The 25,736-nt window shown below is 40.6% G+C and overlaps 1 protein-coding gene and 1 pseudogene across 1 annotated transcript; one reads left to right on the plus strand and one right to left on the minus strand.

The window, feature by feature from the left end:
- The first annotated feature begins 15,184 nt into the window (after window positions 1–15,184).
- Window positions 15,185–16,617, plus strand: LOC123457756 (SOSS complex subunit C). The gene has a single exon (XM_045142352.1). It carries the CDS (start codon window positions 15,258–15,260, stop codon window positions 15,570–15,572), a length of 315 nt encoding a protein of 104 aa, XP_044998287.1. The 5' UTR covers window positions 15,185–15,257; the 3' UTR covers window positions 15,573–16,617.
- A 1,388-nt stretch (window positions 16,618–18,005) lies between these two features.
- On the minus strand, window positions 18,006–18,447 carry LOC101618144 (annotated as a pseudogene).
- Between the last annotated feature and the right edge of the window lie 7,289 nt (window positions 18,448–25,736).

Below are 25,736 nucleotides of genomic sequence, written 5' to 3' on the forward strand. Positions count from 1 at the left end.
TAACTACCCTTACATTAGCCTTAATAACGGGGTTAGGTGTTGCAGGAGCAGGCACTGGCATAGCTTCCCTTGTCACCTCTAACCAACAATACGCTCAGCTTAGCTTAGCAATAGACAAAGATCTGCAAGAGTTACAGTCAGGAATGCAGAACCTAAGGACTCAGTTTCTTCACTTTCAGAGGTTGTATTACAGAATAGAAGAGGCCTAGATTTATTATTTTTACAGCAGGGGGGGACTCTGTGCAGCCCTAAAAGAAGAGTGCTGCTTCTATGCAGACAAGACTGGATTAGTAGAAAACAGCTTGCAGAAAGTACGAGAGAGCCTAGAACAACACAAACGGGAGAGACAGCAAAACCAGTCTTGGTATGAATCTTGGTTCCCCAGGTCCCCCTGGATGACTACTTTGATCTCCACCTTGCTAGGGCCACTCATCATCTTAATTCTCCTCTTCACCTTTGGTCCATGCATAATAAATAGATTAGTTACCTTTATTAGAGAAAGGATTAGCACCGTCCAAGTCATGATACTTAAACAACAGTACCAGTCTCTTGCAGAAACTGAAATTCCATGATTGGAATTATGACAAAGAAAAGGGGGAAATGAAAGGATAAAAGTTGCCCTATTTCTGCTGCCCTGTTGTCTAGCTGCTTTGCTAACTTGCCTTTTTAAGCTTCTGTAATATGGCTTGCTCGCTACTGCACTGAATCACAGAACCGCCATTTTGCAACTACCTCCATTTTGTAAAAAGTATGCAACTACCTCCATTTTGTAAAAAGTATACCATGAGGACCTGGCCCTTTGTACGCCCTACCCAATCAGAGGGACCCTCACGAGCCCACCTCGTGGGCCCCACCCAATCAGGGGAACCCACGGCTGAAAAGCCCCTATGACTCTGCATACCTATGGTTTTCAGCCTTTATAAGCTGACCAAACACGTGGCTAGGGGCTCTTCACCTTTCTTCCTGTGAGAGGAAATTTGTGTCAAGCCCCGATGCATCGGAATCAATAAACCTCGTGCGGTTTGCATTGAGAGTGTCCTGCGTGAGTGTTTTTGGGGTTGCGTAGACAGCCCTGAGCGGGGACCCCTCTGGGGAACCCCACACTACAAAAGAAAATAGTAATAAATTAGGGCTGGAGAGATTGCACAATGGTTAAAATGCTTCTTGCCCAAGTATGAGGTGGCTTGAGACTGCCTGAGTTTGAATTTCCAGGACCCAGGTAAACAACTGGACATGGCTATGCATGGCTGAAACTCTAGCTCTATGGGGGACATAGACTGGAGAAGCACTGGGCTCACAAACAGCAAGTTCTAGAATCAGTAAGATACTTCATTGCAAGGTGGGTAAGTGATGGAGTGAGACACCTGGCATTCTCTGGGCATGGCAGGCGAGTGCATGGGGAGACACTTCAGCTCATACACTTGTGCATGCACCCCATATACCACACAACACATACTATGCACACATAAAATTATTAATAAGTTAGAATAAAGTACTTTAATAATTAGGATGGGAAGTCTGGGGAGATGGCTCAACAGGTAAGCTCACTTGCCTCTGAAATGAGAGGACCTCTTGGCTATAGACTGCTTCATTCCCAGAATTCTCATGAAAACTTGAGTGCGGCCATGCCTGTCTGTAACTTCAGTCTTTTGGGGCTGGAGACCAGAGAATAGCTGGGACTTAACTGGGTTGAAGGAGAGATTCTGACTCAAGGAAATATAGACACCTGTTCCCTTCTGGCTTGTGTGTGCATGGGTGCATACTACACACAAATCAATCATACACACCACATCTGTCACTCTACATGCATGATTAGGATGTATAATAAGGGGTTGAATATGATGAAAGTGCTTCATATTCACTGATAAGAATATGAGCACTAGAGAGATGGCTTAGCAGTTAAAGGTGCTTGCTTGCAAAGACTGATGGGCCTGGCTTCTATTCTCTAGTACCCCCATAAAGCCTGATACACAAAGCAGCACATGTGTCTGGAGTTAAATTGAAATGGCAAAAGTCTTGGCATGGCCATTTTCTCTCTGCTTGTGAATATAAATAAATAAATATTATTAAAAAAGAAAATGTAATAAAACCCATGTGTGGTGGTTTGACTCAGGTGTCCCCCCTAAACTTAGTGTTCTGAATGCTAGGTTCCCAGCTGATGGACATTTGGGAATTAATGCCTCCTGGAGGCAGTGAATTGTTGGGGGTGGGCTTATGGATATTATAGCCAGTTTCCAGTTGCCAGTGTTTAGCACACTCTCCTGTTGCTATTGTTCATCTGATGTTGGTGAGGAGGTGATACCCACTCTTTCTTCATGCCATCATTTTCACCTGCAATCATGGAGCTTCCCCTCGAGCTGGAAAGCCAAAAAATACCTCTCTTTTTCTCACAAACTGCTCTTGGTTAGGTGATTTCTACCAGAAATGTGAACCTGACTGCAACAGTAAAGTGGTACTGAGGACTGGGATTGCTGCTAGACACCTGACTGTGTGGCTTTGGTCTTTTGGAGCTGATTTTCAAGAGGAATGTGGAAGAATTTGAAACCTGGCCTAAGAGATGCCTTGTAGTGTTGTAAGTACAGCTTGATGGACTATTCTGGTCAGAGTTGAAAGACCTGAATGCAGTAAGAACTGTGAGGTTTGGTTTATGAGGGTGAGAAAGAGCTTTGCTTGGACTAGACTAGAGGCAGTTTGTGTGAGAAGCTTGCTGTTATGCCCATGTCCTGAGAAGTTGTGCAGGGTTGCTTTGCATAGAAATGAACTGGTGTGAGCAGAAGGATATGGCACAGAAAGAAAAATCTTTGGGCGAACTGCTGCCCATTCACCTGCAACCTTTGAGATTGGGCCAGCTGACATGCACTGGGGCAACAGGAAGAATGTAGACTTTTTTGGAGGGGCCTGAGTGCTCAAGGAGTGTCCTGTTCTTCAATGTCTGCTTTATTGCCCCCCGGATTAACAAATTGGCACCCTACCTGGTACTGTGGAGTATAAGAAATGCAGGAAAGAGAGGGTCATTGAATTTGCAACATGGTCTTGTGTTTTGGAGATAGCCATGGCAGTGTGAAGCAGGTTTGCTGGATGCCTGCATGGAGACTCTATTGTGCCATGAGGAAAAACCATGGGCTGCAGTGGAGATCCAGTAGAGATCCTGGGACCATGAGATGGCTGCTAAGGAAAGCTGCTGACTTGATGAAATTTTCCAGGACTGTGAGCAGCCTAGCTGGAGGGGTGGAATTGGAATGCCAGAGACTTGTTGCTGGTTAGAATTATTGGACTTGGACATTTGTCACTGGCTAGAATTGTTGGACTTGAAGCTACAGAGTTTGATGTTTGCCCTGGTTGTTTGAAATCTTGTATTGGTTGAATATTTCTTTGCTATGCCCAATGCCATCTTTTGTAGTGTGTTTATTCTATGCTATTATGGGTTTTTTGGGATGTTTTGGTATTATGGCTCAGTTAAAAGACTTTGGACTATGGGGATATTTGAACAACACTGGGATTGATAAAAACTATGGGAACTTTTAAAGTTGGACTGAATGCATTGCATTTTACGTAATGTATGGTTATCAGTTTATGGAGTTCAGGGACAGAATGTGGTGGTTTGATTCAGTATCCCCCCATAAACTTAGTTATTCTGAATGCTAAATTCCCAGCTGATGGAGATTTGGGAATTACTGCCTCCTGGAGGGAGTATATTGTTGGGGGCGGGCTTATGGGTGCTATAGCCAGTTTCCCCAAGCCAATGTTTGGTACTCTCTCCTGTTGCTATGGTGTACCTTATGTTGGCCAGAGGGTGATGTCCACCCTCTGCTCATGCCATTGTTTTCCCCTGCCATCTTGGAGCTTCCCCTCAAGCCTGTAAGCCAAAATAAAAGTCTTTTTCCCCCCACAAGCTGCTCTTGGTTGGTTGATTTCTACCAGCAATGTGAACCTGACTGCAACAATAATCTACTAGGTCATAAACACATTGTTGAGAAGTAATGCAAATGCTTTTTTTATGTGGCCATTTATTGGTTCTGAAAAATGTAAGACATGTTTAGATCACAAAGAAGCAAGCATTTATAATTGTTGCTGTAATTTCTCTGGAATGGAAGAGAAGAATTTATTTACCTGGGGACTGGAGCTGGAATCATTCCCAAAGAAAAAACTCTGGCCTTGAGCTCAACCTTCACTTTCATTTTATACTCTAGCAGCAAGGTGTATTTCATAGCAGCAGGGCAGATACCATAGCAGCAAGATGGGGTGAGCAGGCAAGCGGCGGGGGGTGGGGGGGTGGGGAGAACCTGCAAAAGCATATGTGGTAGTTAGCTATGTGGTTCTATGGCATTCAGATATGTGGCAAGGTTTCCAAGGGCAATCTCTATTTTGTTTTAACCATTTCCTCCTTCTGACCACTATAGGGGGATGGCCCTTTACTGGTAATTTTCACTCCATTGAGCAAGAAGAGGTTGGGTCTGGCACCAATCAGTACCTACTCTAACTCAGCACTTAGCAAGTGCTATTTTCTCCCTCATAATATTTATTAAATTTAGTTGCTATAAAACCAGTAGCTTGTTTGATACCCTATCAACCCATTATTCATGATATTTTTGTTGAACATTTAGTATTTTCCAAGTGATGGAGATGAATGATAGTATTCAATCATACTTCTGTATGCCTGACTGCCCACTTTATAGAAAAAAAATCATTTATTTATTTGCAAGGAGATAGATAGAGATAGAGATAGAGAGAGAGAGAGGGAGGGAGAGGGAGAGAAAGGAAGAAAGAAAGAGTACACACCAGGGCCTCTAGCTGCTGCAAACAAACGCCAGATGCATGGGCTATCTTGTGCATCTGGCTTTACAATTGCCCACTTTTCATCAAATTTAAAAACAATACAAGTTTCCCTGGCTCTAGGTCGTTTCCTTATCAAGCCTTTTGTGCCACCCAAAATAGATCAATCTGTAACTTGTCTTTTATTTTTTTCTTGGATTTTTTTGAGGTAAGGTCTTGCTGTAGCTAAGGCTGACCTGGGATTCACTATACAGTCTCAGGCTTGCCTTGAACTTACGGTGATCCGCCTACTTCTGCTTCCCAAGTGCAAGGATTAAAGGTGTGCACCACCGTGGCCAGCTGTAGCTTGTCTTTTATTCATGATGTTATAAGGGTCTTAGCCATGAACTTACCAATAGGTGAGGAAAAGATATTTTTCCTGCCCTATGAAGGGATTAATAAAGAATCAGATATATTCTCAACCCAATAAGACAATTCCATTCTGTATGTCTTATTTATTCCCTGTGTTTAATAGGTGAATAAATCTACTGTTTTTGATTCACTTTATTGAAACATCTGTGATAGGTGCAGTCTTGTTTGTGAACAGAGAGTGCAGTGCCTAATGGGTTGGTACAAAACATGGGAGAACTATTGTTCCAAATGGGGGAGATTTGGTAGTTCATGGCACATAGTGAGAAATTCTTTACCAAGGGAAGCTACTATCTTCTGTATCTCATCCAAGAGTCTCTAGGCAAGTACTGTGTTGCATAGTTCAATCTAGTTCCGCCACGGTTCCATACAATGTTTGAGACATCAGGGAATTATTCAGAATTTTATGTTACACCTTTCAATGAACTGGAAGATTCTAAGAATTAAATCTTAGGCATGAAGGGTCCTGGGAACTACTAAAAAGCTCCATTCTGTGCATATAGATTGTGGGTTAGGTAAGCTACATATTCATGTTGCTTTTCTAGCCTTCTTTTCTGAATGTTGATATCTTTGATCAAAATTTCAAAGTAATTTTAATTTTTGTGTTTACCTGAAAAAAATTTTTTTGGTGTCATAAATGAATCATTTTAATTTTAAACTATAACTTAGTCATCTATTATGGTCCACAGACTACAGAAATAGGCATCACCTTGATACTTGTGAAACAGGGTGCTAGGGGTTCAAGAAATTCCTTAAACCCTAAACCCTAGGTTCATATCTAGTTTAATCAAATAACTGAATAAAATGAGACTGAGAAGGATAATTATTAAATCATTATATTTATTTAGGGAAGTTCAGAACCAAGGGGAGGAAAATGAATACACCCACATGGCCAGAGAGCCCATATGATGGGGCTGGAAAAACTGTGGAGAGGACAGAAAAGAAAGTTCAGAGTGGGCTGCAGAGATTGCTTAGTGGTTAAGACTCTTGTCTGCAAAGTCAAAGGAGCTTGGTTCAATTCCCCAGTACCCACATAAGCCAGATGCACAAGGTAGTTTATGCATCTGGAATTTGTTTACCTTGGCTAGAAGCCCTGGTGTGCCCATTTTCTTTCTCTCACTCACTCTTCCTCTTTCCCTCTCTCAAAAATAAATGAACAAAAACTTAAAAAAAAGTTCAGAGAGCTCCTGCCATGGGGAGAGCAAGTGGGGTAAAGAGCCTATGTGGGAAGTTGGGGCAAAGGGGTTCTCTCCTCCGAAAGTGCCAGTCTGGGCCAGTGCCGAGGATCAGATAGCCCAGAGAACTTGCTCTCCCCTTGAAAAGGTATTTATAACATTATTGTTATGGGCCCTATCTTCCACCTCAGGTGAGCCAGAAGCAATTGATTGGTCTGGGCTAGGGGCTGCCTCAGGAAGAGTTCAGCCATGATGCCAATACCAAGTTCTGGGGATTAAGCTTGACCAACCACAATGTTAGGATTAGATTTAAATCCTAGGAAAGAAGACCTTTTTCCCAGGAGGGGCCCAGTTTCTTTGTGGAAAAACAGATCTAGGGAAGAGACATAAGGAGTCAGATCAAACTTTGATCTCTAAGTGGATACTGCAAGGATAGGCCCAAAGACCTTCCTGCTTCTTACTTTCAGGGGCCCAGCCACCCTAACTGCCTAACAGCTACCTGACTCCCTCTCAGTGGAAGAAGAATCCCCTAGTAGAATTATTTGTGCTGTAGGTGTTCCAGAAGGAAAGGTCTATTTTAAAAAGAAGAGAGGGCTAGAGAGATGGCTCAGTGGTTAAGGTGCTTGTCTGCAATGCCTAAGGACTTGGGTTTGATTTCCTAGTTCTCACATAAAGTTGTTCAAGGTGGCTCATGTATTTGATGTTCATTTGCAGTGACTAAAGGCCCTGGAGTGCCCATTCTCTCTCTATCTGCCTCTCTGTCTTACCCAAAGAAATAACATAAAATATAAATATGTAAAAGAGAGAGAACACAGAGAGCTGAATGGGTTAAGAAAGAGAAGACAAAGGAATAAAGGGTTGTATAACCTTATTCTCAGATTCAGTCAATATGAATGTAAGGTTGATATTCAAATCAAGATTATAAGATGAATTAGTCTGTCTTTCAAATTTGCCTCTGTTATCTCTCTCATCTGATAGCAGAATTAATTTGGTCAGAGTGGATACAGGCTTGTTCTTCACAGAAGAAAGAAAGCATTATTTTCTTACAAATGAAAAGAAATTGATGAAAGATGGGGCCCTAGCATCAACCTTTTATGTTGGTTGCTGGGAGAGTCATGATATGGCGATATTATCCACCTTCTGGATATTTTGAAGATCCCTGGGTCTCCCATTTGCTGGAAGGTGAGAGAAGATTTAACGTCTTTCTAAGTCAATTCTTCACATGACTGTGGTTTTCTATTAGTAATTCAAATACTTTTTTAACATCTGTGACACAGTTTTTTTTTCTCCTCCCAAAAGTAATGAAAACAAGGTCTTATTCTTCTCAAGAAAGGTAATATTAAGCATAAGGTAAAAATCAGATTATATTTAGCTTCAAGGGGTTAAATAATTCATCCTTTGACATCCTCTACTATTTACTAAGACTAGGAACAGGGTGTTGCGGTGCTCAGTTGTGGTATCAATACTCAGGAAGTAGACGCAGGATGTTTGCTGTAAGTTTGAAGCCAGCTTGATCTACACAGTGTGTTTGAGTCTATCTAGGACTACATAGTGAGACCCTGCCTCAAAACATCCACAAGGGGAAGACATCTTGTGTTTACTAAAACTAAAGGAATTCACAATGCAGAACTTCAGCAGCAACAACCTGTGTTATTAGTTACAACCAGGAGCTTTAACTCCTTTTCTGGGATCTGTCTGCTGTAAAGAGGCACCTGTGTCTCTTGAAGCTGCACAGGGACTAACTTTTCTTCTTTCTGGGTTCTTTCAATAGAAGAAGCCCTCTAACATAGCAGAAGGATCTGTATTTTGTCCCTGTGGGTTATTGTCCACTGCTCACACTCTTCTACAAACCAGCCCTCAGTGATTATCCACATAATAGATGACTATTGAAGAAAGCCTACACTGTAGGTTTATTGGATTGTGACCTCCAATGGCTTTTACGTGGGGAAAAAATATTGCCTCGGTGTTGCACAGCTGTTCTACCATTCATCTGTCATAGAAGGATTTTGTCTCATTTTTCAAAAATTAAGGAAAATTAAGAAAAATTTTATTTACAGAGAGAGAGGGAGCAGAGGATGAGAATGGGTACAACAAGGCTTCTAGCTACTGCAAACAAACTACAGACACATGGTACCATCTTGTGCATCTGGCTTAAGTGGATGCTGGAGAATCAAACCCGGGTCCTTAGGCTTCTCAGACAAACACCTTAACTACTAAGCCATCTCTCCAGTCCTTGTCTCATTTTTTTTCCACACTAAGTAATGGATGGAACAGGATTCTGTGGCCTAGATTGCCAAACCACACCCTTTTTCACAGGGCCACAGTTGAGAATTCAAAGGCCTTGGGTTGTTGTATCAACCTTGCAGAGATATGCCAGTTAGCAGAAGGTCGATTCCCAGGGCCACATAGCTTCTGGATTTGGTACCATTTTTGAGGTGAAAAAACAAAACCAAACATAAAGGCATACCTTGTGATTTAGTGTTAAAACACTACAGACCTATTTAATAAAATATAAAGCAGCACGAAGGATGATGTTATAGAGTTCTTATTTTATCACAAAAAAACAAACCAACCCCGATACCATGAGGATAGGTTGGAATGTGTAAAGAAAAGCTAAGAGAGGTGATTTGTGATAAGACCAGCATGTGTCTTGTGCAACAGCTTGGACTTACCATCAAAGGCCTGAAGGCTGACAGCTTCTTCTTTCTTAGCCATTATTGCTGGATTTTATCTGCTGACCCTATAACCAATTATTTTTGAACCAATCTTGAGAAAACTCTTTAAAGAAACATGCATGATGTAGAGTACATTCTCTTGCTTGTTATTGGTTCCACTGATAAGGACAGATTTTCAGAGGTTCCAGTGCTTTCTGAGGACAGATTTTTCACAGCTGAATAGATGAGATAATGTCCATGTCTTTAGACATAATAGTATATGACAGACCAAAATAATTCCTTCCTAGACATATAGTTGTCTATAAATCTGCTTAGTTGGTCATCCAAAGTGATGACATTTAAGATATAGTTGATACACCATTTATCTTAAAGAAGTATTTTGAAATTAGTTCTTCAGACCTATGCAATAATTTATCTTTTCAGTTTAATAATATCCAAATGTGCTTTTGTGAAGCAGAAAACACATGTGTGTTTCTTCATAAATCAGTCAATTAGCTTTTAAAATAGAATACATTTCAAGTATGTAGCAAGGGCCCTCTAAACACAAAGATTGAAGCAGTGTGAGGTGAGTTTGCTTTGGCTTTGGATTTTTGATAGACTTCACTGTACATATTGAAGACAGAAATACACTACAGAAGTCCCTGGTTATGAGCCAGGACCTTTTTTCCTGGATTATTTTAGGTCCTGTTGTTTCTATCTGATATTAAGAATGGAACATACTCTTCATACTATTGAGTTAAATTATTAGATAATATAATAACCAAACTTATTCTTTTGACATTTTAGGTAAATATAGTAGTAGATTAACACACACTTTTAAAAAAATTTATGAGAGAGAGAGAGAGAGAGAGAGAGAGAGAGAGAGAGAGAGAGGGGGAGGGAGAGAGAATGAATATGAATGGATGTGCCAGGGCCTCTACCTACTACAAACATACTTCAAGTGCATTTATCAACTTTTGTATCTGGCTTATGTGGGTACTGGAGAATAGAAATGGGTCCTTTTGCTTTGCTAACAAGTGCCTTAACCACTAAGCTCCTGAACTCACACTTAAAAAAATTTTGTTTGAGAGAGAAAGAGAGAAAGAAGGAGGGAGGGAGAATGGGTATGCCAGTGCCTATAGCCACTGAAAACTCCAGATGCATGTGTCAATCTGTGCATTTGGCTTTATGCAGTCTTGGATAATTGAATCTATCTCCTTTGGCTTTGCTGGCAAATGCCTTAACCACTAAGCCATATTTCTAGCCCCTGAACTCTCATATTTTTATTTTTATTTATTTATTTGAGAGAGAGAGAGGGAGAGGGAGAGAAAGATAGGAAGGTAGATAAAGGAAGATAGAGAGAAAATAGGCATGCCAGGGCATCCAGCCACTGCAAATGAATTCCAGACGCATGTGCCACCTTGTGCATCTGTGCATACCATTGATGAACCTCACTCCATGTACCAGCAACCACTGTCTTCCATTAGCTACTCTGGGAGGTCTGGTGTATCATGTATCTTTCCCCATTGATGGTAATGTATTGACAGGCTCAGTCTTGTGCAAGTAACCACAGCTACTATGGGTTCATGAGTGTAACAGCCACTTCTTATCTGGAAGACAGCATCTTGCAGCCCTCCTCTCCATTCTCCTGCTCTTACATTCTTCTTGCCCCTCTTCTGTGTGGTTCCCTAAGCCTTTGGTGGCAGTGGAAGTGGTTTAGATGTCTCATGTGAGACTAAGCACACAGTAGTCTTGGCAATATTCTTGGCAATATTACCAGTGATGCATCTCTAAATTAACCAGGGACCATTGTGATAAGAAACTGGGATCCAGGCTTCAATTCTATGGGAATAAACATAGATATTTAGAAGGCAGTTTAACTTGCTATTCATTTTAGCATAACCACAGTAGAAGATTCCCCTGTAGGGCCTATGTCCCTAGCCATAGGCCTTTGGCCAAGTTTACAGTATCAGATGCATGAAATCCCTCACATGGAGTGGCAATCTGAATGCAGTTAGTTAATCCTTAAATTCATGCCACTATTGTAACCAATGGACTTATCTTGCCTGGTAGTTAGTTGTGGAATACATGATCCACAGCTGAGTGGGACTTAATGGATTTTCTCTCCCAGCAGCTCACATAGCACCTAATGGCATTAAGAAAGGCAGAATGGAGGAAGCTTCTAGCTCAGCACCAGCTTAGTGTTTCTATGTACTGTAACTGAAATATGTGGTGCCTTCAAGAATAGGGACTTACTATCTAGTTTTGGTGGGTAACCAAAAGCCATTCTATTTTCTTATTTTCTTGAGACAATCTCTCACTGAACTGGAGCTCATTGTTTTGTGATTAGACTGGCTTACCAGCAAGCCCCAGCCATCTTCCTGCCCCCAACTCTCCCCTCAGTTCCTGGGGCATAGGCATGCATGACAACACCTACCTTTTTACATGGGTACTGGGGATGACACTGAGACCCTCATGACTGCGCAGTAAACACTATCAAGTCATCTTCCCAGCTCCTAGAAGTACTATTTTCAATTTATACTTTTAAGTATTTTCTAAACATTTTTAAAGTATGAAGATGCATTCTTGAACTCCTTCCAATCTCTTTTTTTAAAATTGTTTATTAACATTTTCCATGATTATAAAAAAAAATCCCATGGTAATTCCCTCCCTCCCCTCCAACACTTTCCCCTTTGAAATTCCATTCTCTATCATATTACCTCCCCATCTCAATCATTGTACTTACATATATACAATATAAACCTATTAAGTACCCTCTTCCCTTCCTTTATCTTCCCTTTATATCTCCTTTTTAACTTACTGGCCTCTGCTACTAAGCATTTTCCTTCTCTTGCAGAAGCCCAATCATCTGTAGCTAGAATCCACATATGAGGTAGAACATGTGGCTCTTGGCGTTCTGGGCCTGGGTTACCTCACTTAGTATAATCCTTTCCAGACCCATCCATTTTTCTGCAAATTTCATAACTTCATTTTTCTTTACTGCTGAGTAGAACTTCCTTGTATAAATGTGCCACATCTTCATTATCCACTCATCAGTCTCATTAGATGCAGAGAAAGCATTTGACAAAATCCAACATCCCTTCATGATAAAAGTCCTACAGAGACTGGGAATAGAAGGAACATATTTCAATATAATAAAAGCTATTTATGACAAGCCTACAGCCAACATATTATTAAATGGGGAAAAACTGGAAGCTTTTCCTCCTTCCAATCTCTCATCAATTTGTTCTAGCTTAGTGATGGTAGCATCCACATGATTGTTGGTCCTTTGTTGCTTTCCTACAAGTTCTACCAGTAGGTTGGTCAGGGTTGCATTGCTCAAAGCTTCAATTAGATGTTCTGATCCTATTGACTCTTCTATGTTTTGGTTAGATGTATTATTCATTGTAGGACTGGGTGATCCAACTGGATTTTCTTGCATTTGATTTTTCATGTTATTTCTTTTGGCTGTAGTCTGCCCATGACAGTGTATGGGCATGTAGGTGGGTGGATCAGCCTGGGCTCTAGTGCAATGGAAATCTGAGGCAGCCTGGGGCCGTTGCCAAGCAGCCTGGGCTTTGGCTCCCACTTGCCAAAGCTGCCTATCCACTGCCTGACAGGGGCGCCAAAATTGCCTGAATTCTCAAGCGGTAATGCGCCAAAGCTGCCTGCATTCCAGCTTTGAGGGGGACTGAGGTACCAAGCCCTGAAGCAGCCCAAACTCTGGCTGGGAACACTGGGACCTGGAAACAGTCTGCCAAATCAAGAGCAGTTGGTTCCCCACCATGGCTGTGTGCCACTATTGCATTTGTGTGGGCATCACAACAGGTTATTTGCTGCTAAATAGGTTGGACCATGAGTTGCTTGGACAGATATTAGTTGTTTCCCCCAGTTGCCCATGTAGCACATTCTGGCACTAGACACACTGACTGTTTGTGGACTGACTCTCTCCTGGCTTCCAGCCATGCAATTCCATTTTTATGTGTCAGCTGCATATGGTGTCTTTAGCAATAGGGTCTTACTCCTAACCTTTGGTGGGTCATCAAGTACTCTGACAGAAAGCTGTCATTCTTTTAGGAAACCTTGTAGGTTTCTCTGATCAAAAGCTCATTGTGGGTGGTAGCCCCATGCTGGTACTGGGAGTTACAGGTCAGTGCCCACTAAGAAAATGAGGAAAAAGATAACTAATATACAAGAGTTACAGAGGAGAGGGAGAGGGAGAGGAAGGGAGGGAAGATGTAGAAGGTTTAAGTTAGACTTGATCCTACTCTCTCCATTGTCTTGTGGTTCAGGTGTTTCCTGTAAGGGCCTGGTGAAGGTTCAGCCATTTGGTCTGCTTTTTAGGAAGTAGAATTTTATGGTACCATTGCCGTTTGGGTCTAGATTAGTGTTTCCCAACCCTACGATGTCCTCCCTTCCCTCCCCATCCATCCTAGTGTCTAGTCCATGAGATGCATGCTGGGTATGTAAGGTATCTTGGGTTAGGTGCTGTAGATGAGTGAGAATATGTGGCGATTTTTTTTTTCTGTGATTGGGTAAGTTCACTGAGAATGACCTGTTCCAGGTTCAACCATTTTTCCTCAAATTTCATTGTGTCTTTTTTTCTTACTGCTGTATAGAATTCCATTGTGTAGATATACCACATCTTACTTAGTTATCCATTCTTCTAATGATGGACATCTGGATTGATTCCAGCTCTTAGCTATTATGAATTGAGCTGCTACAAACATGGTTGAGCAAATCTCTCTGGCCTGTGGTTTGAAGGTTTTAGGGTAGATGCCCAGTAAGGGAATAACTGGGTCTGTTGGTATCTCTATAGTCAGCTTTCTCAGGAGTCTCCATATTGCTTTCCAACGTGGTTGTACCATCCTACATCCCCACCAACAGTGGATGAGTGTTCCTGCTTCTCCACATCTTCGCCAGCATTTATTTTCATTTGATTTTTTGATGTTTGCTATTCCTATTGGGGTAAGGTGGAATCTCATAGTTGTTTAAATTTGCATTTCCCTGATGATTAGGGATGATGAACATTTTCTTTTTCTTTTTTTTTTTTTGGTTTATGCAACTTTATTGAAGAAAAATAAATCAATTACTAGCAGAGCTATTAGTTGATCACTCATCCATTGACAACTTGCATCATGTATTCAGTGCTATATTAAACAGTGTATTGGAAGATAGATTAACTAATAGCTCCAAGCCTCCTAACAATTTTTTTAAAAATTATTTATTTATTTATTTGAGAGCGACAGACACAGAGAGAAAGACAGATAGAGGGAGAGAGAGAAAATGGGCGCGCCAGGGCTTCCAGCCTCTGCAAACGAACTCCAGACGCGTGCGCCCCCTTGTGCATCTGGCTAATGTGGGTCCTGGGGAACTGAGCCTCTAACCGGGGTCCTTAGGCTTCACAGGCAAGCGCTTAACCGCTAAGCCATCTCTCCAGCCCTTTTTTTAAAAATTAATTAATTAATTAATTAATTTATTTGAGAGTGACAGACACAGAGAAAGACAGATAGAGGAAGAGAGAGAATGGGCACACCAGGGCTTCCAGCCTCTGCAAACGAACTCCAGATGCATGCGTCCCCTTGTGCATCTGGTTAACGTGGGACCTGGGGAACCAAGCCTCGAACCGGGGCCTCCTAACAATTTTAAATGAGAATTACAAAATGTTTTGAGACCCTATTTTGGAATACAAAGGGTGTTTGATTTCCAATTTCCATTCTCTGTAGAACAAGAACAGGTCATTCCTTTATTGACATGCATAAGATACATCACATTTTCTGTTCTGTTGATGCTATAAATTCATTACCAATTCCCAAGACACATCAGTTATGAGCATAAAGTATATCATGGAACCTCAAATCTCTAACAGTGGAAGGCTTAAAAACAAGAATGGATGCTGCAAGAATGTTTCCTTTGATGTGACAGCATCCATCTCCCTCCCCCTCAGATGACTTCTTCAGCATGTTAGAGCAGTGAGGAATGGTTTAGTCTCATAACCAAGTTAGAGTGAAGACATTGGCCACATAATACACATGCTCCATTGTGTAAAAAATTTCTGGAGTCAGGAGGCGGAAGCGTGGCGCCGGCGGGAAGGTTGTAGTGCGGCGGCTAGGGTACCGTAGCCTGGCTGCGAGTGGTCGCGCCCCCTGGACCTCCGAGACCTGCCAGCGGGGGCCGGCCGCATCCCGGATGATTGTAAAGTGATGATCAGTTGCCACCAGATATAATTGAAACAGAAAATAGGAAGATGGCAGCAAATCCTTCAGGACAAGGTTTTCAAAACAAAAATAGAGTTGCAATCTTGGCAGAACTGGACAAAGAGAAAAGAAAATTACTCATGCAAAACCAATCTTCAACAAATCATCCTGGAGCTAGCATTGCCCTCTCCAGACCCTCTCTCAACAAGGACTTCCGGGACCACGCTGAGCAGCAGCACATTGCAGCCCAACAGAAGGCGGCTTTGCAGCATGCTCATGCCCATTCATCTGGATACTTCATAACGCAAGACTCTGCATTTGGGAATCTTATTCTTCCTGTGCTACCACGCCTTGACCCAGAATGAAGGAAGTATCCGTCATGAAAGGGTCTTTGTGACAACAAATGTCAAAGTACTCTAATTCAGCTCTGTACAAACTGACTCCAGAATTTTGGTGAACTTAAATATGTTTTTGTTTCTGTAAAAGAAAGGTATGTGTAAGTGACAGCGTGACGAGGAGGAGAGTCAGGATAACCAGCACGCTGGAAGCTGTACCGTATCCTTGAAGAACTGATTAGGATGGCTGTGTCGCCATTGATTTTTGATTCTTAATCAGATGGAATTGAACAGTCCTGTGAAATCAGCCATCATGCCCCACGCGTTGGATTGAATATATCATGTCCATAATAGCAGTCAAGAACCGTTTATTTACAGGCTGGCCATGAAGCCTGGGTTTGACCTTCAGCCCACATAACCCAAGTATGGCCGCACACTCCTGTCATGCCCGCACTCAGGAAGCAGGAGGATCAGAAGTTGAAGGTCATTTTTAGCTACATAGTTCAAGGCCAGCCCTGGATACATGAGGCCCTGTCTTAAAAAATGTCTTTAAAGAAATGAGGATGTATCTTAGTAATCCAAATGATAGGCTTAAATTACATGCATACATATTTGCAGTTTAGAAGGGTTATGCCAGTGTACTAGAGTCACAATTTCCATAAATGTTCTTTGTGAACTCATGACTAGTTCTTGTCTCAATAACCCAAAACAAAACTAAATTACCAACCAGTCTTAAACATATTTTACGAATAAATACCATTATAAATGACGTACCTAAATGCTGTTATGAAAACCATCTAAGTAATGTAGTGGATTTAAATTTACACATCCTAGCCGGTGTGGTGCATGCCTTTAATCCCAGCACTCGGAAGGTAGAGAAAAGGATCACTGTGAGTTCAAGGCCACCCTGAGACTACATGGTAATTCCAAATCAGCCTGGGCTAGAATGAGACCTTACCTTGAAAAACAAAAGCAAACAAAATTTATGTCCTTATTTAGTGTTACTATATAAATGGTGTGCCTGAGTACTTTCTTTGTTCATTTTTATCTAATTAAAAGCTTAACATTATGTGAATTAAGTCCTTTTTAAATTATTTTACATAGGAAGGACTTAGGCTAAGCAAGTTCCTCAACAAGATCAAACCTTAAGAGAGTCTGAGGTGCTTATTTAAACATGGAATTGCTCCTACTCTGCTGTTGTCCTGTAAAATTAGGATGTGATTTAAAATAAAGCCTGAAAACCATGGGTTAGAGAATTTTATAACATATCTTGCACAAAAAATTTTATGATTGAGCTGGGTGTGGTGACACACACTTTTAATCCCAACACTCTGGAGACAGAAGTAGGAGGATCGTTGTGAGTTTGAGGCCACCCTGAGACTACATAGTGAATTCCAGGTCAGCCTGGGCTACAGAAAGACCCTTCCTTGATCCCCCCTCCCGAAAAAAAGCCAGATGTGGTAGCATACGCCTTTAATCCCAGCAGAGGTAGGAAGATCACCACAAGTTTGAGGCCACCTGAGACTACCTAATGAATTCCAGGTCAGCCTGAGCCAGAGTGAAACCCTACCTCAAAAGACAAAACAAAATTATGATTGAAATTAGATTTTATACTGTATCATAGATACAGGGCTTCTGGGTAGCAATGATGATGTTTTTCTATTCCTGGAGACCACATCCAGGGCCTGGCATAGTGTCAGGATGTGTTGTTCCATTGAGCTTTCCTCCAGCCCCTCGTAACCCTTCATCACTGGTTGTCTTAGTCCTGAATCTTCATCTTCTCCAGAGATAGGACAAGATTTAAATTTATAATTCTAACAGGTCAATTTTAGTCATGATTTCTTCTAGGTATTTTTACCAACCACATAAGCTGTCCTGCTCACATGAAAGAGAAGCAGTAGTGGATAATTCTAGAATACGTGTGTTTTTTTTCCTCAAGAATTTGAACTGGTTTCTCCATTAGAGTGAGTGGGGGCTATCCACATTGTAATGGTCACCATGACAGTGCCAGTATTCTTATTCCTGCTGCTGAGGAGCCCCAGGGGATCCCTGGGTCCCATTCTTCCTTAGATTCACCCAGGCAGTCCTTGGGCCTCCTAGTAGCCTTCATGTTCATGAATTAGTTTCACTAGACCTCTGTTCTGTGTACTGATATGGTTCTAACTGTTTACTGATATTAGGAAAATAAAACATTTGTATAGTTTTTTAAAAAAAAAATTTCTGAATCTTGGGCAATTTTTCTGTTGTGACTTCTTTACAGTTTCTAAAAGCAGTTATTGTCCAAAGCTGGAAGAACTTATGTCTTCTCAGATGAGCATGTGAATCAGTGGAGGGAGGTCAACAAAAAATAAAATTAAAAAAGATGAGGTCTGATAGGGTAGTAGCCAGATAAAATCAAAAAAGGAACAGTAATTTAAAGTTTATTCCAGCTATAATGCAGGTTATTCTGACTTTAATGCAGCATCATATGGTATACTTCTGAGTCCATTCCCGAGATATTCTGTTGTACTTATCTCTGTCTGTTTTATAGATCTGTGCAATCTCTGGCACTAGGGGGCCATATGGGTTTGGATCACATAGCAGTGAACAAATGGATAAAAGAACTTTAGAAATAGTTAAAGCAGGAAACCACTGTAATCTTAGAATGTCAAGACAAATGCTGCCATTACTGTTAATATGTGGATGATAAATTCTTGTTGTAAATGCAACCTTAGGTGGTTTGAAGGGGTAGTCTGCAGGAAAATGAATTGTCAAAAAGAATACACCGCCTTGATATGGACTGTCATTAGGTCCCATAATTGTGAAGCCAGTGAAACATATGATCCCCAACTGGACCTGCAGAACATTGTGCTGGAGGGTCACTGGCAAAATCTCTAAGTTCCTTATTAATCCGTTTCAGTGCCATAGTCTGTGCTTTTCGTCTGGGTCCTCACTGTCTCGACGCGTGCTCAAAGGTCTGGCCAAAACTCTTGATGATCCAGGCTATGAGGAAGGATTGTCTTTTCATCTTACAATGGCTCTGCCACACAGGCGCATGGTGTTGAGGAGGTGGATCTTGTGAGAACCTCGAGGCAGGCTAACCAGAGCCGTCCATGAACATTTTCTTAAGTGTGCGCTTGCCATTTGTATTTCTTCCTCTGTGAACTGCCTGTTCAGCTCTTTGCCCCATTTTGTGAGTGGGGTGTTAGACTTCTTACTGTTTAGATTTTTGAGTTCTTTGTAGATTCTAGAGATTAGGCCTCTATCAGTTGGATACCCACAAATATTTCTTCCCATTCTGTGGGTAATCTAGTGGCATTGCTTATTGTATACTTGTCTGTAAAGAAACTATGCAAATTCATGTGATACCATTGGTTGAGTGACTGTTTAAGATTGTAAACTACTGGAGTTTTGTTCAGGAAGTCTTTTTCCATTCCTATATCATGGAAAGTACTACCTAAGTTTTCTTCCCATAATATTCGAGTTTCTGGTCTTATATTGAGGTCTTTCATCCATTTGGATTTGAGTGTAGTGCATGGTGAAACGTGTGGATCAAGTTTTAGTTTCCTGCATGTGGTTATCCAGTTTGTCCAGCACCATTTGTTGAAGATGCTGTCTTTTTTCCAGCCTATATTGATTGGGCCTTTGTCGAATATCAAGTAGCTATAGTTGCTTGACCCAAAGTCTGGGTCCTCAAGTCTATTCCATTGGTCTATACTCCTGTTTTTATGCCAGTACCATGCTGTTTGTATTACTATCACTTTGTAATATAGCTTTAGATTTGGTATGGTGATACCACCAAAGGTATTTCTTTTACTGAGGATATGTTTGGATATGCAGGGCTTCTGCCTTTCCATATGAAATTTGAGATCATTTTTTCTATCTCTGTGAAGAACACTGTAGGGATTTTAATTGGAATTGCATTAAATCTATACATTGCCTTTGGTAGGATTGTCATCTTCACAATGTTAATTCTGCCTATCCAGGACCATGGGAGGTCTTTCCATTTTCTCAAGTCCTCCTCAATTACTTTTTTGAGTGTTTTTATGTTTTCGTTGTATAGATCTTCCACTTCCTTGATTAACATTATTCCAAGGTATTTTTTATTGTTGTTGTTGCTATTGAAAATGGGACTATGTCCCTTATTTCTTTCTTTGTATCTTTGTCATTTGCATATAGAAATGCTACTGATTTTTGTGCATTGGTTTTGTATCCTGCTACTTTGCTATAAGAGTTAATCACCTTCAGGAGTTTTGGGATGGAGTCTCTCGGGTCCTTTACATATACAATCATGTCGTCAGCGAATAGAGCTAACTTAACTTCTTCCTTTCCAAATTCTATCCCTTTTACTTCCTTCTCCTGTCTTATGGCTTGAGCTAGGACTTCCAGTACTATATTGAAAAGCAGAGGTGAGAGAGGACAACCCTGTGTTGTTCCTGATCTTAATGGGAATTCCACCAGTCTCTCTCCATTAAGTATTATTTGGGCTTTCGGAGCTTTGTATATTGCCTTTATTATGTTAAGATATGAACCAACCAGGCCAATTCTCTCCAATGTTTTGATCATGAAGTGATGTTGTATCTTGTCAAAGACCTTTTCTGCATCTATCAAAATGATCATGTGGTTCTTATGTTTAACCTTGTTTATGTGGTGTATTACATTGACAGATTTTCATATGTTGAACCACCCTTGTGTTCCTGGGATGAATCCCACTTGGTGAAGGTGGATAATCCTTTTGATGTGTTGTTGGATTCAGTTTGCGAGGATTTTGTTCAGGATCTTTGCATCTAAGTTCATTAGGGAAATAGGCCGGTAGTGTTCTTTCCTTGTGGCATGTCTGCCTGGTTTTGGAATTAGGGTGACACTAGCTTCATAAAAGAAGTTGGCTAGCTTTCCCTGTTCTTCAATTGTGTGGCATAGTTTAAGGAAGATTGGTTTGAGTTCTTCCATGAAGGTTTGATAGAATTCAGGTGAGAAGCCATCTGGTCCTGCACTCTTCTTTTTGGGAAGGTTTTTTATTACTTTTTCAATCTCCATGAGTGTGATGGGTTCATTGAGGTGATGAATCTGCTCTGAGTTTAGCTTTGGTAGATGGTATGCATCCAGGAATTTACCCATCTCCTCCACCTTATCCGGTTTTGAGGAGTAGAGATTTTTGAAATAAGTCCTGATGATTCTCCCAATTTCACTTATGTCTGTTGTGATCTCTCCTTTTCCATTTTAAATTTTGTTAATTTGAAGCTTCGCCTTTTTTTTTTTTTTTTTTTTTTTTTTTTTTTTTGCTTGATCAAATTGGCCAGGGGTTTGTCAATCTTGTTTATTTTTGCAAGGAATCAGCTCTTTGTTTTGTCAATTGTCTTAATTGTTTCCTTGGTTTCCAATTCATTAATTTCTGCACTGATTTTAATTATTTCTTTCCTTCTGGAGATCTTTGGGTTGTATTTTTCTTGTTTTTCCAGTGCCTTTAGGTGGATGGTTAGGTTATTGATTTGGGATCTTTCTGTCTTTTTTATGAAGGCATTGACTGCTATGAATTTTCCCCCGAGGACCGCCTTCATTGTGTCCCATAAGTTTTGGTATATGTGTTCTCATTGTCATTCAATTCCAGGAATTTTGCAACTTCATTTTTTTATTTCATCCACTATCTATTTATTGTTTAAAAGTGTGCTGTTCAGTTTCCAGGTGCCATTGGGATTCTTGGTGGGTCTTTCATTGTTAATTTCTAGCAATATAGCATTACGATCTGATATCATGCAGGGAATTGTGTCAATTTTCCTAAAATGTGGAGGCAGTCTTTGTGACCCTGTATATGGTCTACTTTAGAGAATGTTCCATGGGCTGCTGAGAAGAATGTGTAGTCTGTGGATTTGGGGTGGAAAGTTCTGTAGATGTCCGTTATGTCTAAGTGATCTATGGTTTTGTTGAGCTCTTCTACTTCCCTGTTGAGTTTCTGTTTGGATGATCTGTCTATTACTGATAATGGTGTATTGAAGTCCCCAGCCATGATGGTGTTGGTGGTTATTTCTGTTTTATTGTCAAGTAGGTTTTGTTTTATGGACTGTGGTGCCCCTGTGTTTGGTGTATACAGATATATGAATATAATATCCTCTTGATGGATCATTCTCTTGACAAGTAGGAAGTAGCCTTCTTTGTCTTTTTTGATTATTTTTGTTATGAAGTCTATTTTATCTGATATTAATATAGCTATACCTGCTTGTTTCTTATTCCCATTTTCTTGGAATATTGTTTTCCACCCTTTCACCCTGAGGAGTTGTCTGTCGTTAGTGATGAGGTGGGTTTATTGAAGGCAACAGATAGAGGTGTCTAATTTTTTGATCCATCCAGTTAGCTTGTGTCTGTTGATGGGTGAATTAAGGACATTAATATTTAGGGTAAAGACTGTGAGATTTGATTTGATCCCTGCCATATTGTGATGGTAGATGCGTGTTGGTGTTTTCATGGGCTTTGAAGATTTTTGTGCGTACTCTTAGTTTGGTTATTGTGATCTGCTTCTTATAGGCATTTGAGCTTGGTTATTTGTTTCTTTTCTGTGGAGAATTTCCTGGAATACTTTCTGTAGGTTTGGTTTTGTGTTCATATAATTGTAAAGCTGAGTTTTGTCATGGAAAGTTTTTCTTTCACCATCTATTATGAGGGATACTTTTGCCAGGTAGAGCAGTTTGGGTTGGAAGCCATAGGTTCTTAGAGTTTGGAGTGTTTCATTCCAGCCCTTCTAGCTTTCAGGCTTTCCATTGAGAAGTCTGAAGTAATTCTGATGGGGTTACCTTTGAAAGTGGTATGCTTTTTTTCCCTTGCTGCTTTTAGGATTTCCACTTTAGTGTCAATGTTTAGGGTCTTAATGAATATGTCTTGGACAGTTTCCCCTTTGGTCCAGTCTGTTTGGAGTTCTGTTGGCTTCTTGTATCTTCATGGGCCTTTCTTTTAAGAGACTGGGGAAGTTTTCTTCAATTATTGTGTTAAATAAGTTCTCCATGTCTTTGGTCTGAAATTCTTCTTCTTCTGGTATTCCAATGATTCTGATATTAGGACGGTTAGGTGTATCCCGCTATTCCCTCATGTTCTGTTCACAGGAAATTTTGAACTTACTGAAATTTTTGAACTCTCCAACTCTTTCTTCCATCTTGTTTTCCAGATCAGAGTTTCTATCCTCACTTCACTGACTCTATTCTTGAGAGCCTCTAGAGAATTTTGGACTTGTTCAATTAAGTTTTCATTTTCTACTACTTTCCTATGTATCATTTCCATTGCTCTGCCAAGCTCCCTTTCACATCATTTTCTGTTTTTCTTGATGATTCTTGGAATTCATCCTTGCATTTCTTTCTGTCTTCATTTAGTATGGCCAGTTGATTTTTAAGGTCCTCTTTTATTTCACTCTCCCTCATATCTCTTAACTGTCTTTGCAGAAGCAGTAATGAGGGCAAATGCGCAGAGCAGTTTAAGCTTGCACACATAGGTATCGACCAGCATATGTTCGCAGCAACAGTGGCAGTGGGCCACGGAGGCAGGGCACGGAGCCAGGGCACGGCAGCTATTTGGTGGGAGGTGTGGTCCACCTGCCCGCAAGGAGATCTGTGATTTCCTGTCCCCCCACCGAGCTCTCCCACTGTCAAGGAGACCCAGAAAACCCTTAATGTCTTGCCTTTCTTTCCCCGCGATTTGCAGCACAGCTAGGTGGTCACCATCTTGGCTGGAAGTTCATTCTTTTCCTTACCTTTGACCTTCTAACCTAGTTCTTTGGAGTGAAAGGCTTAAATGTTTTACATGTCACATATGACAAATTTGAATTAATAATTAGATCTAAACTTTTATGTTTAAATTGGTGATTTTGATCCTCTTATATAGTTTGTATGATACTTTGTGTGGTTGGATTTGTTTTCATCATCTGAATTGGAGTTTATATTTTCCCTACTTTTACTGTGGTTTGCTTCTCATTTCCTTCTTTTCTTCCCTTTGAACTGTGTTTTGCTTATATTTTTTCTTTCCATCAGGGCGTGGTAGCAAACACCTTTAATCCCAGCAAAGGTAAGAGGATGGTGTGAGTTCAAGGCCACCTGGAGACTAAATTGTGAATTCCAGGTCAGACTGGGTTACAGTGAGACCCTACTTCAAAAAACAAAAAAAAAAAAATTTTTTTTCTTTCCTTTTCTACTGGACTGAAAGTTCTAAATATTTTTTATAATTATTTCATGGCTGCTCTCAATTTAACAAAGCCCCAAATTAACCTCTTTTCTCCCTAACAATGTACTACTCTAATCACTGTGAGCAATTACCTCTTACATTTTTCAATTATGTAAATTCTATTTTATTTTATTTTCTTGTTTTATTAACATATATTTCATGCTGAGTTATATGTCAGGAGAATAGACTTAGAGAGGGTAACATCATAATCAACATGCAACGGGTGGTGATGGCAACCAGAAAATTGACAACCTTCTTAATGCTGGTTACCTGTAACAAGGGAGCATGCTCAGGAAAAGCCTCTGATATGTAAACACAATTGCTGGTGCTGTGTAAATGACCTCTAGATACAGTTCATTGTCCTAGGACACAAGACCCTGGAAACTGCAAACTGCAGAGGGTACCCTCCAAACTCAGCCCCTTCTCCATTTTCACTTTATACTTAACATTTTCTTTGTTATTTCTTCTTTCATCCCAGTCCTTTTCTTCTGAATTATTTTACTTCTCACTAAAGTATTTCCTTCAATAGTTCTTTTTATTTTTAATGTTTGAAGAGTGAAGTCAGCATAGTTTAAATGAGATGCACATTAATATTTAATATTAATATTTAGGGAGAATTTGATGTATGTAACTCCTCTTTTAGCCAAGGACTAGTGAAAGCTTCACATTGGAGAACATAATCTTTGTCTTTATAGGATTCTGATCTGGTTCCTAATTCCAGATACTAATTCTAGACACTGCGTGGGTCTCTTAGCCAATCAGAAAGCTATCGGTTACCCACTGAGGCTATGTGCCACTATTGCACTGGCATGTACATCGTGTCAGTGTGATTACTTCTGAGTAGCTTAAACCTCTGGTTGCTCAGACCATTGTTGGCCATTTTCCCTAGTAGCTTATAAAGTGCTTTCCAGCACTAGAAAGGCTTTCTTCTCAATTCCAGCCAGGTCTCTCCATGCTCTGTGTCAGCAGCATATAGTGTCTTTAGCAATAGGGTGTTAGCTTTTGCCTCAGGCAGGTTACCAAGTGCTTTAACAGAAAACTGTGTTAATTTGGGGACCTTGTAAGTCTCTGATGAACAGCTCAATGTGGGTAGCAATCAATCTTTGGTACTTGGAGTTACAGGTCATGGGTAGAAAAAAGTTTTTTCTTTTAAGCTTAGGCTTCATCCCACCCTCACCAGAGCCCTACTTTTCAGGTGCTCCCCCTTACTCCTTTTGAGGGTTGTAGCTTTTAGGCTATATCCAAGGATAAAAGTTTCTATGGTATCAGCTCATTTCGGATTTAATTTTGTGTTTGTCCCCCCTCCCCCTTCCTCTGCCCCCAAATTCTTTCATCCCTATTGTTCGGGCCTTCAGTTGCCTATCAGGTATAATAGCAACTTGAGCAAGTTCAGGTTAGCAACCATAAATAAGTGCCACCATGTGGTGTTTGTCTTTCTGTGATTGTGTGAATTCACTGAGTATGATCTGTTCCAAGTCTGTCTACTTTTCTACAAATTTTATTGTATTCTTTTTTCTTACTGCTAAGTAGAATTCCACTTTGTAAAATGTACCACAACTTCATTATCCATTCATCCAATGATAGGCATCTGGGTTGATTCCAGTTCTTAGCTATAATGAATTCAGCAGCTATACACATGATTGAGCAAATGTCTCGGTATTGACTCAAGGAGCATTTAGCATAAATTCCCAATAAGGGAATAACAGGGTCTGTTGGTAGGTCTATGTTCACCCTTTTCAGGATACAGATTTCCATAGTGGTTGTACAAGTTTGCTTCCACCAACAGTGGATGAGGGTTCCTCTTTCTCCACATCCTCACCAACATTTGTCACTGTTAGATTTTTTAATGATTGCTTTCCTTACTGGGCTAAGGTGGAATCACATGGTTGTTTTAATTTGCTTTTCCCTAATGGTTAGGGATTTTTTTGAACATTTTCTTAAGTATGTGTGAGCCATTTGTAATTCTTCCTCTGAGAACTCCCTATTCAGTTCTCTGCCCAACTTTTGGAGTGGGTT

The sequence above is a fragment of the Jaculus jaculus genome, chromosome 1, assembly GCF_020740685.1.
Source record: "Jaculus jaculus isolate mJacJac1 chromosome 1, mJacJac1.mat.Y.cur, whole genome shotgun sequence".
Taxonomy (NCBI): domain Eukaryota; kingdom Metazoa; phylum Chordata; class Mammalia; order Rodentia; family Dipodidae; genus Jaculus; species Jaculus jaculus.

Coding starts and splice junctions, on each gene's coding strand:
- LOC123457756 (XM_045142352.1), top strand. CDS start 15,258: ATGGCAGCAAATCCTTCAGGACAAGGTTTTCAAAACAAAAATAGAGTT.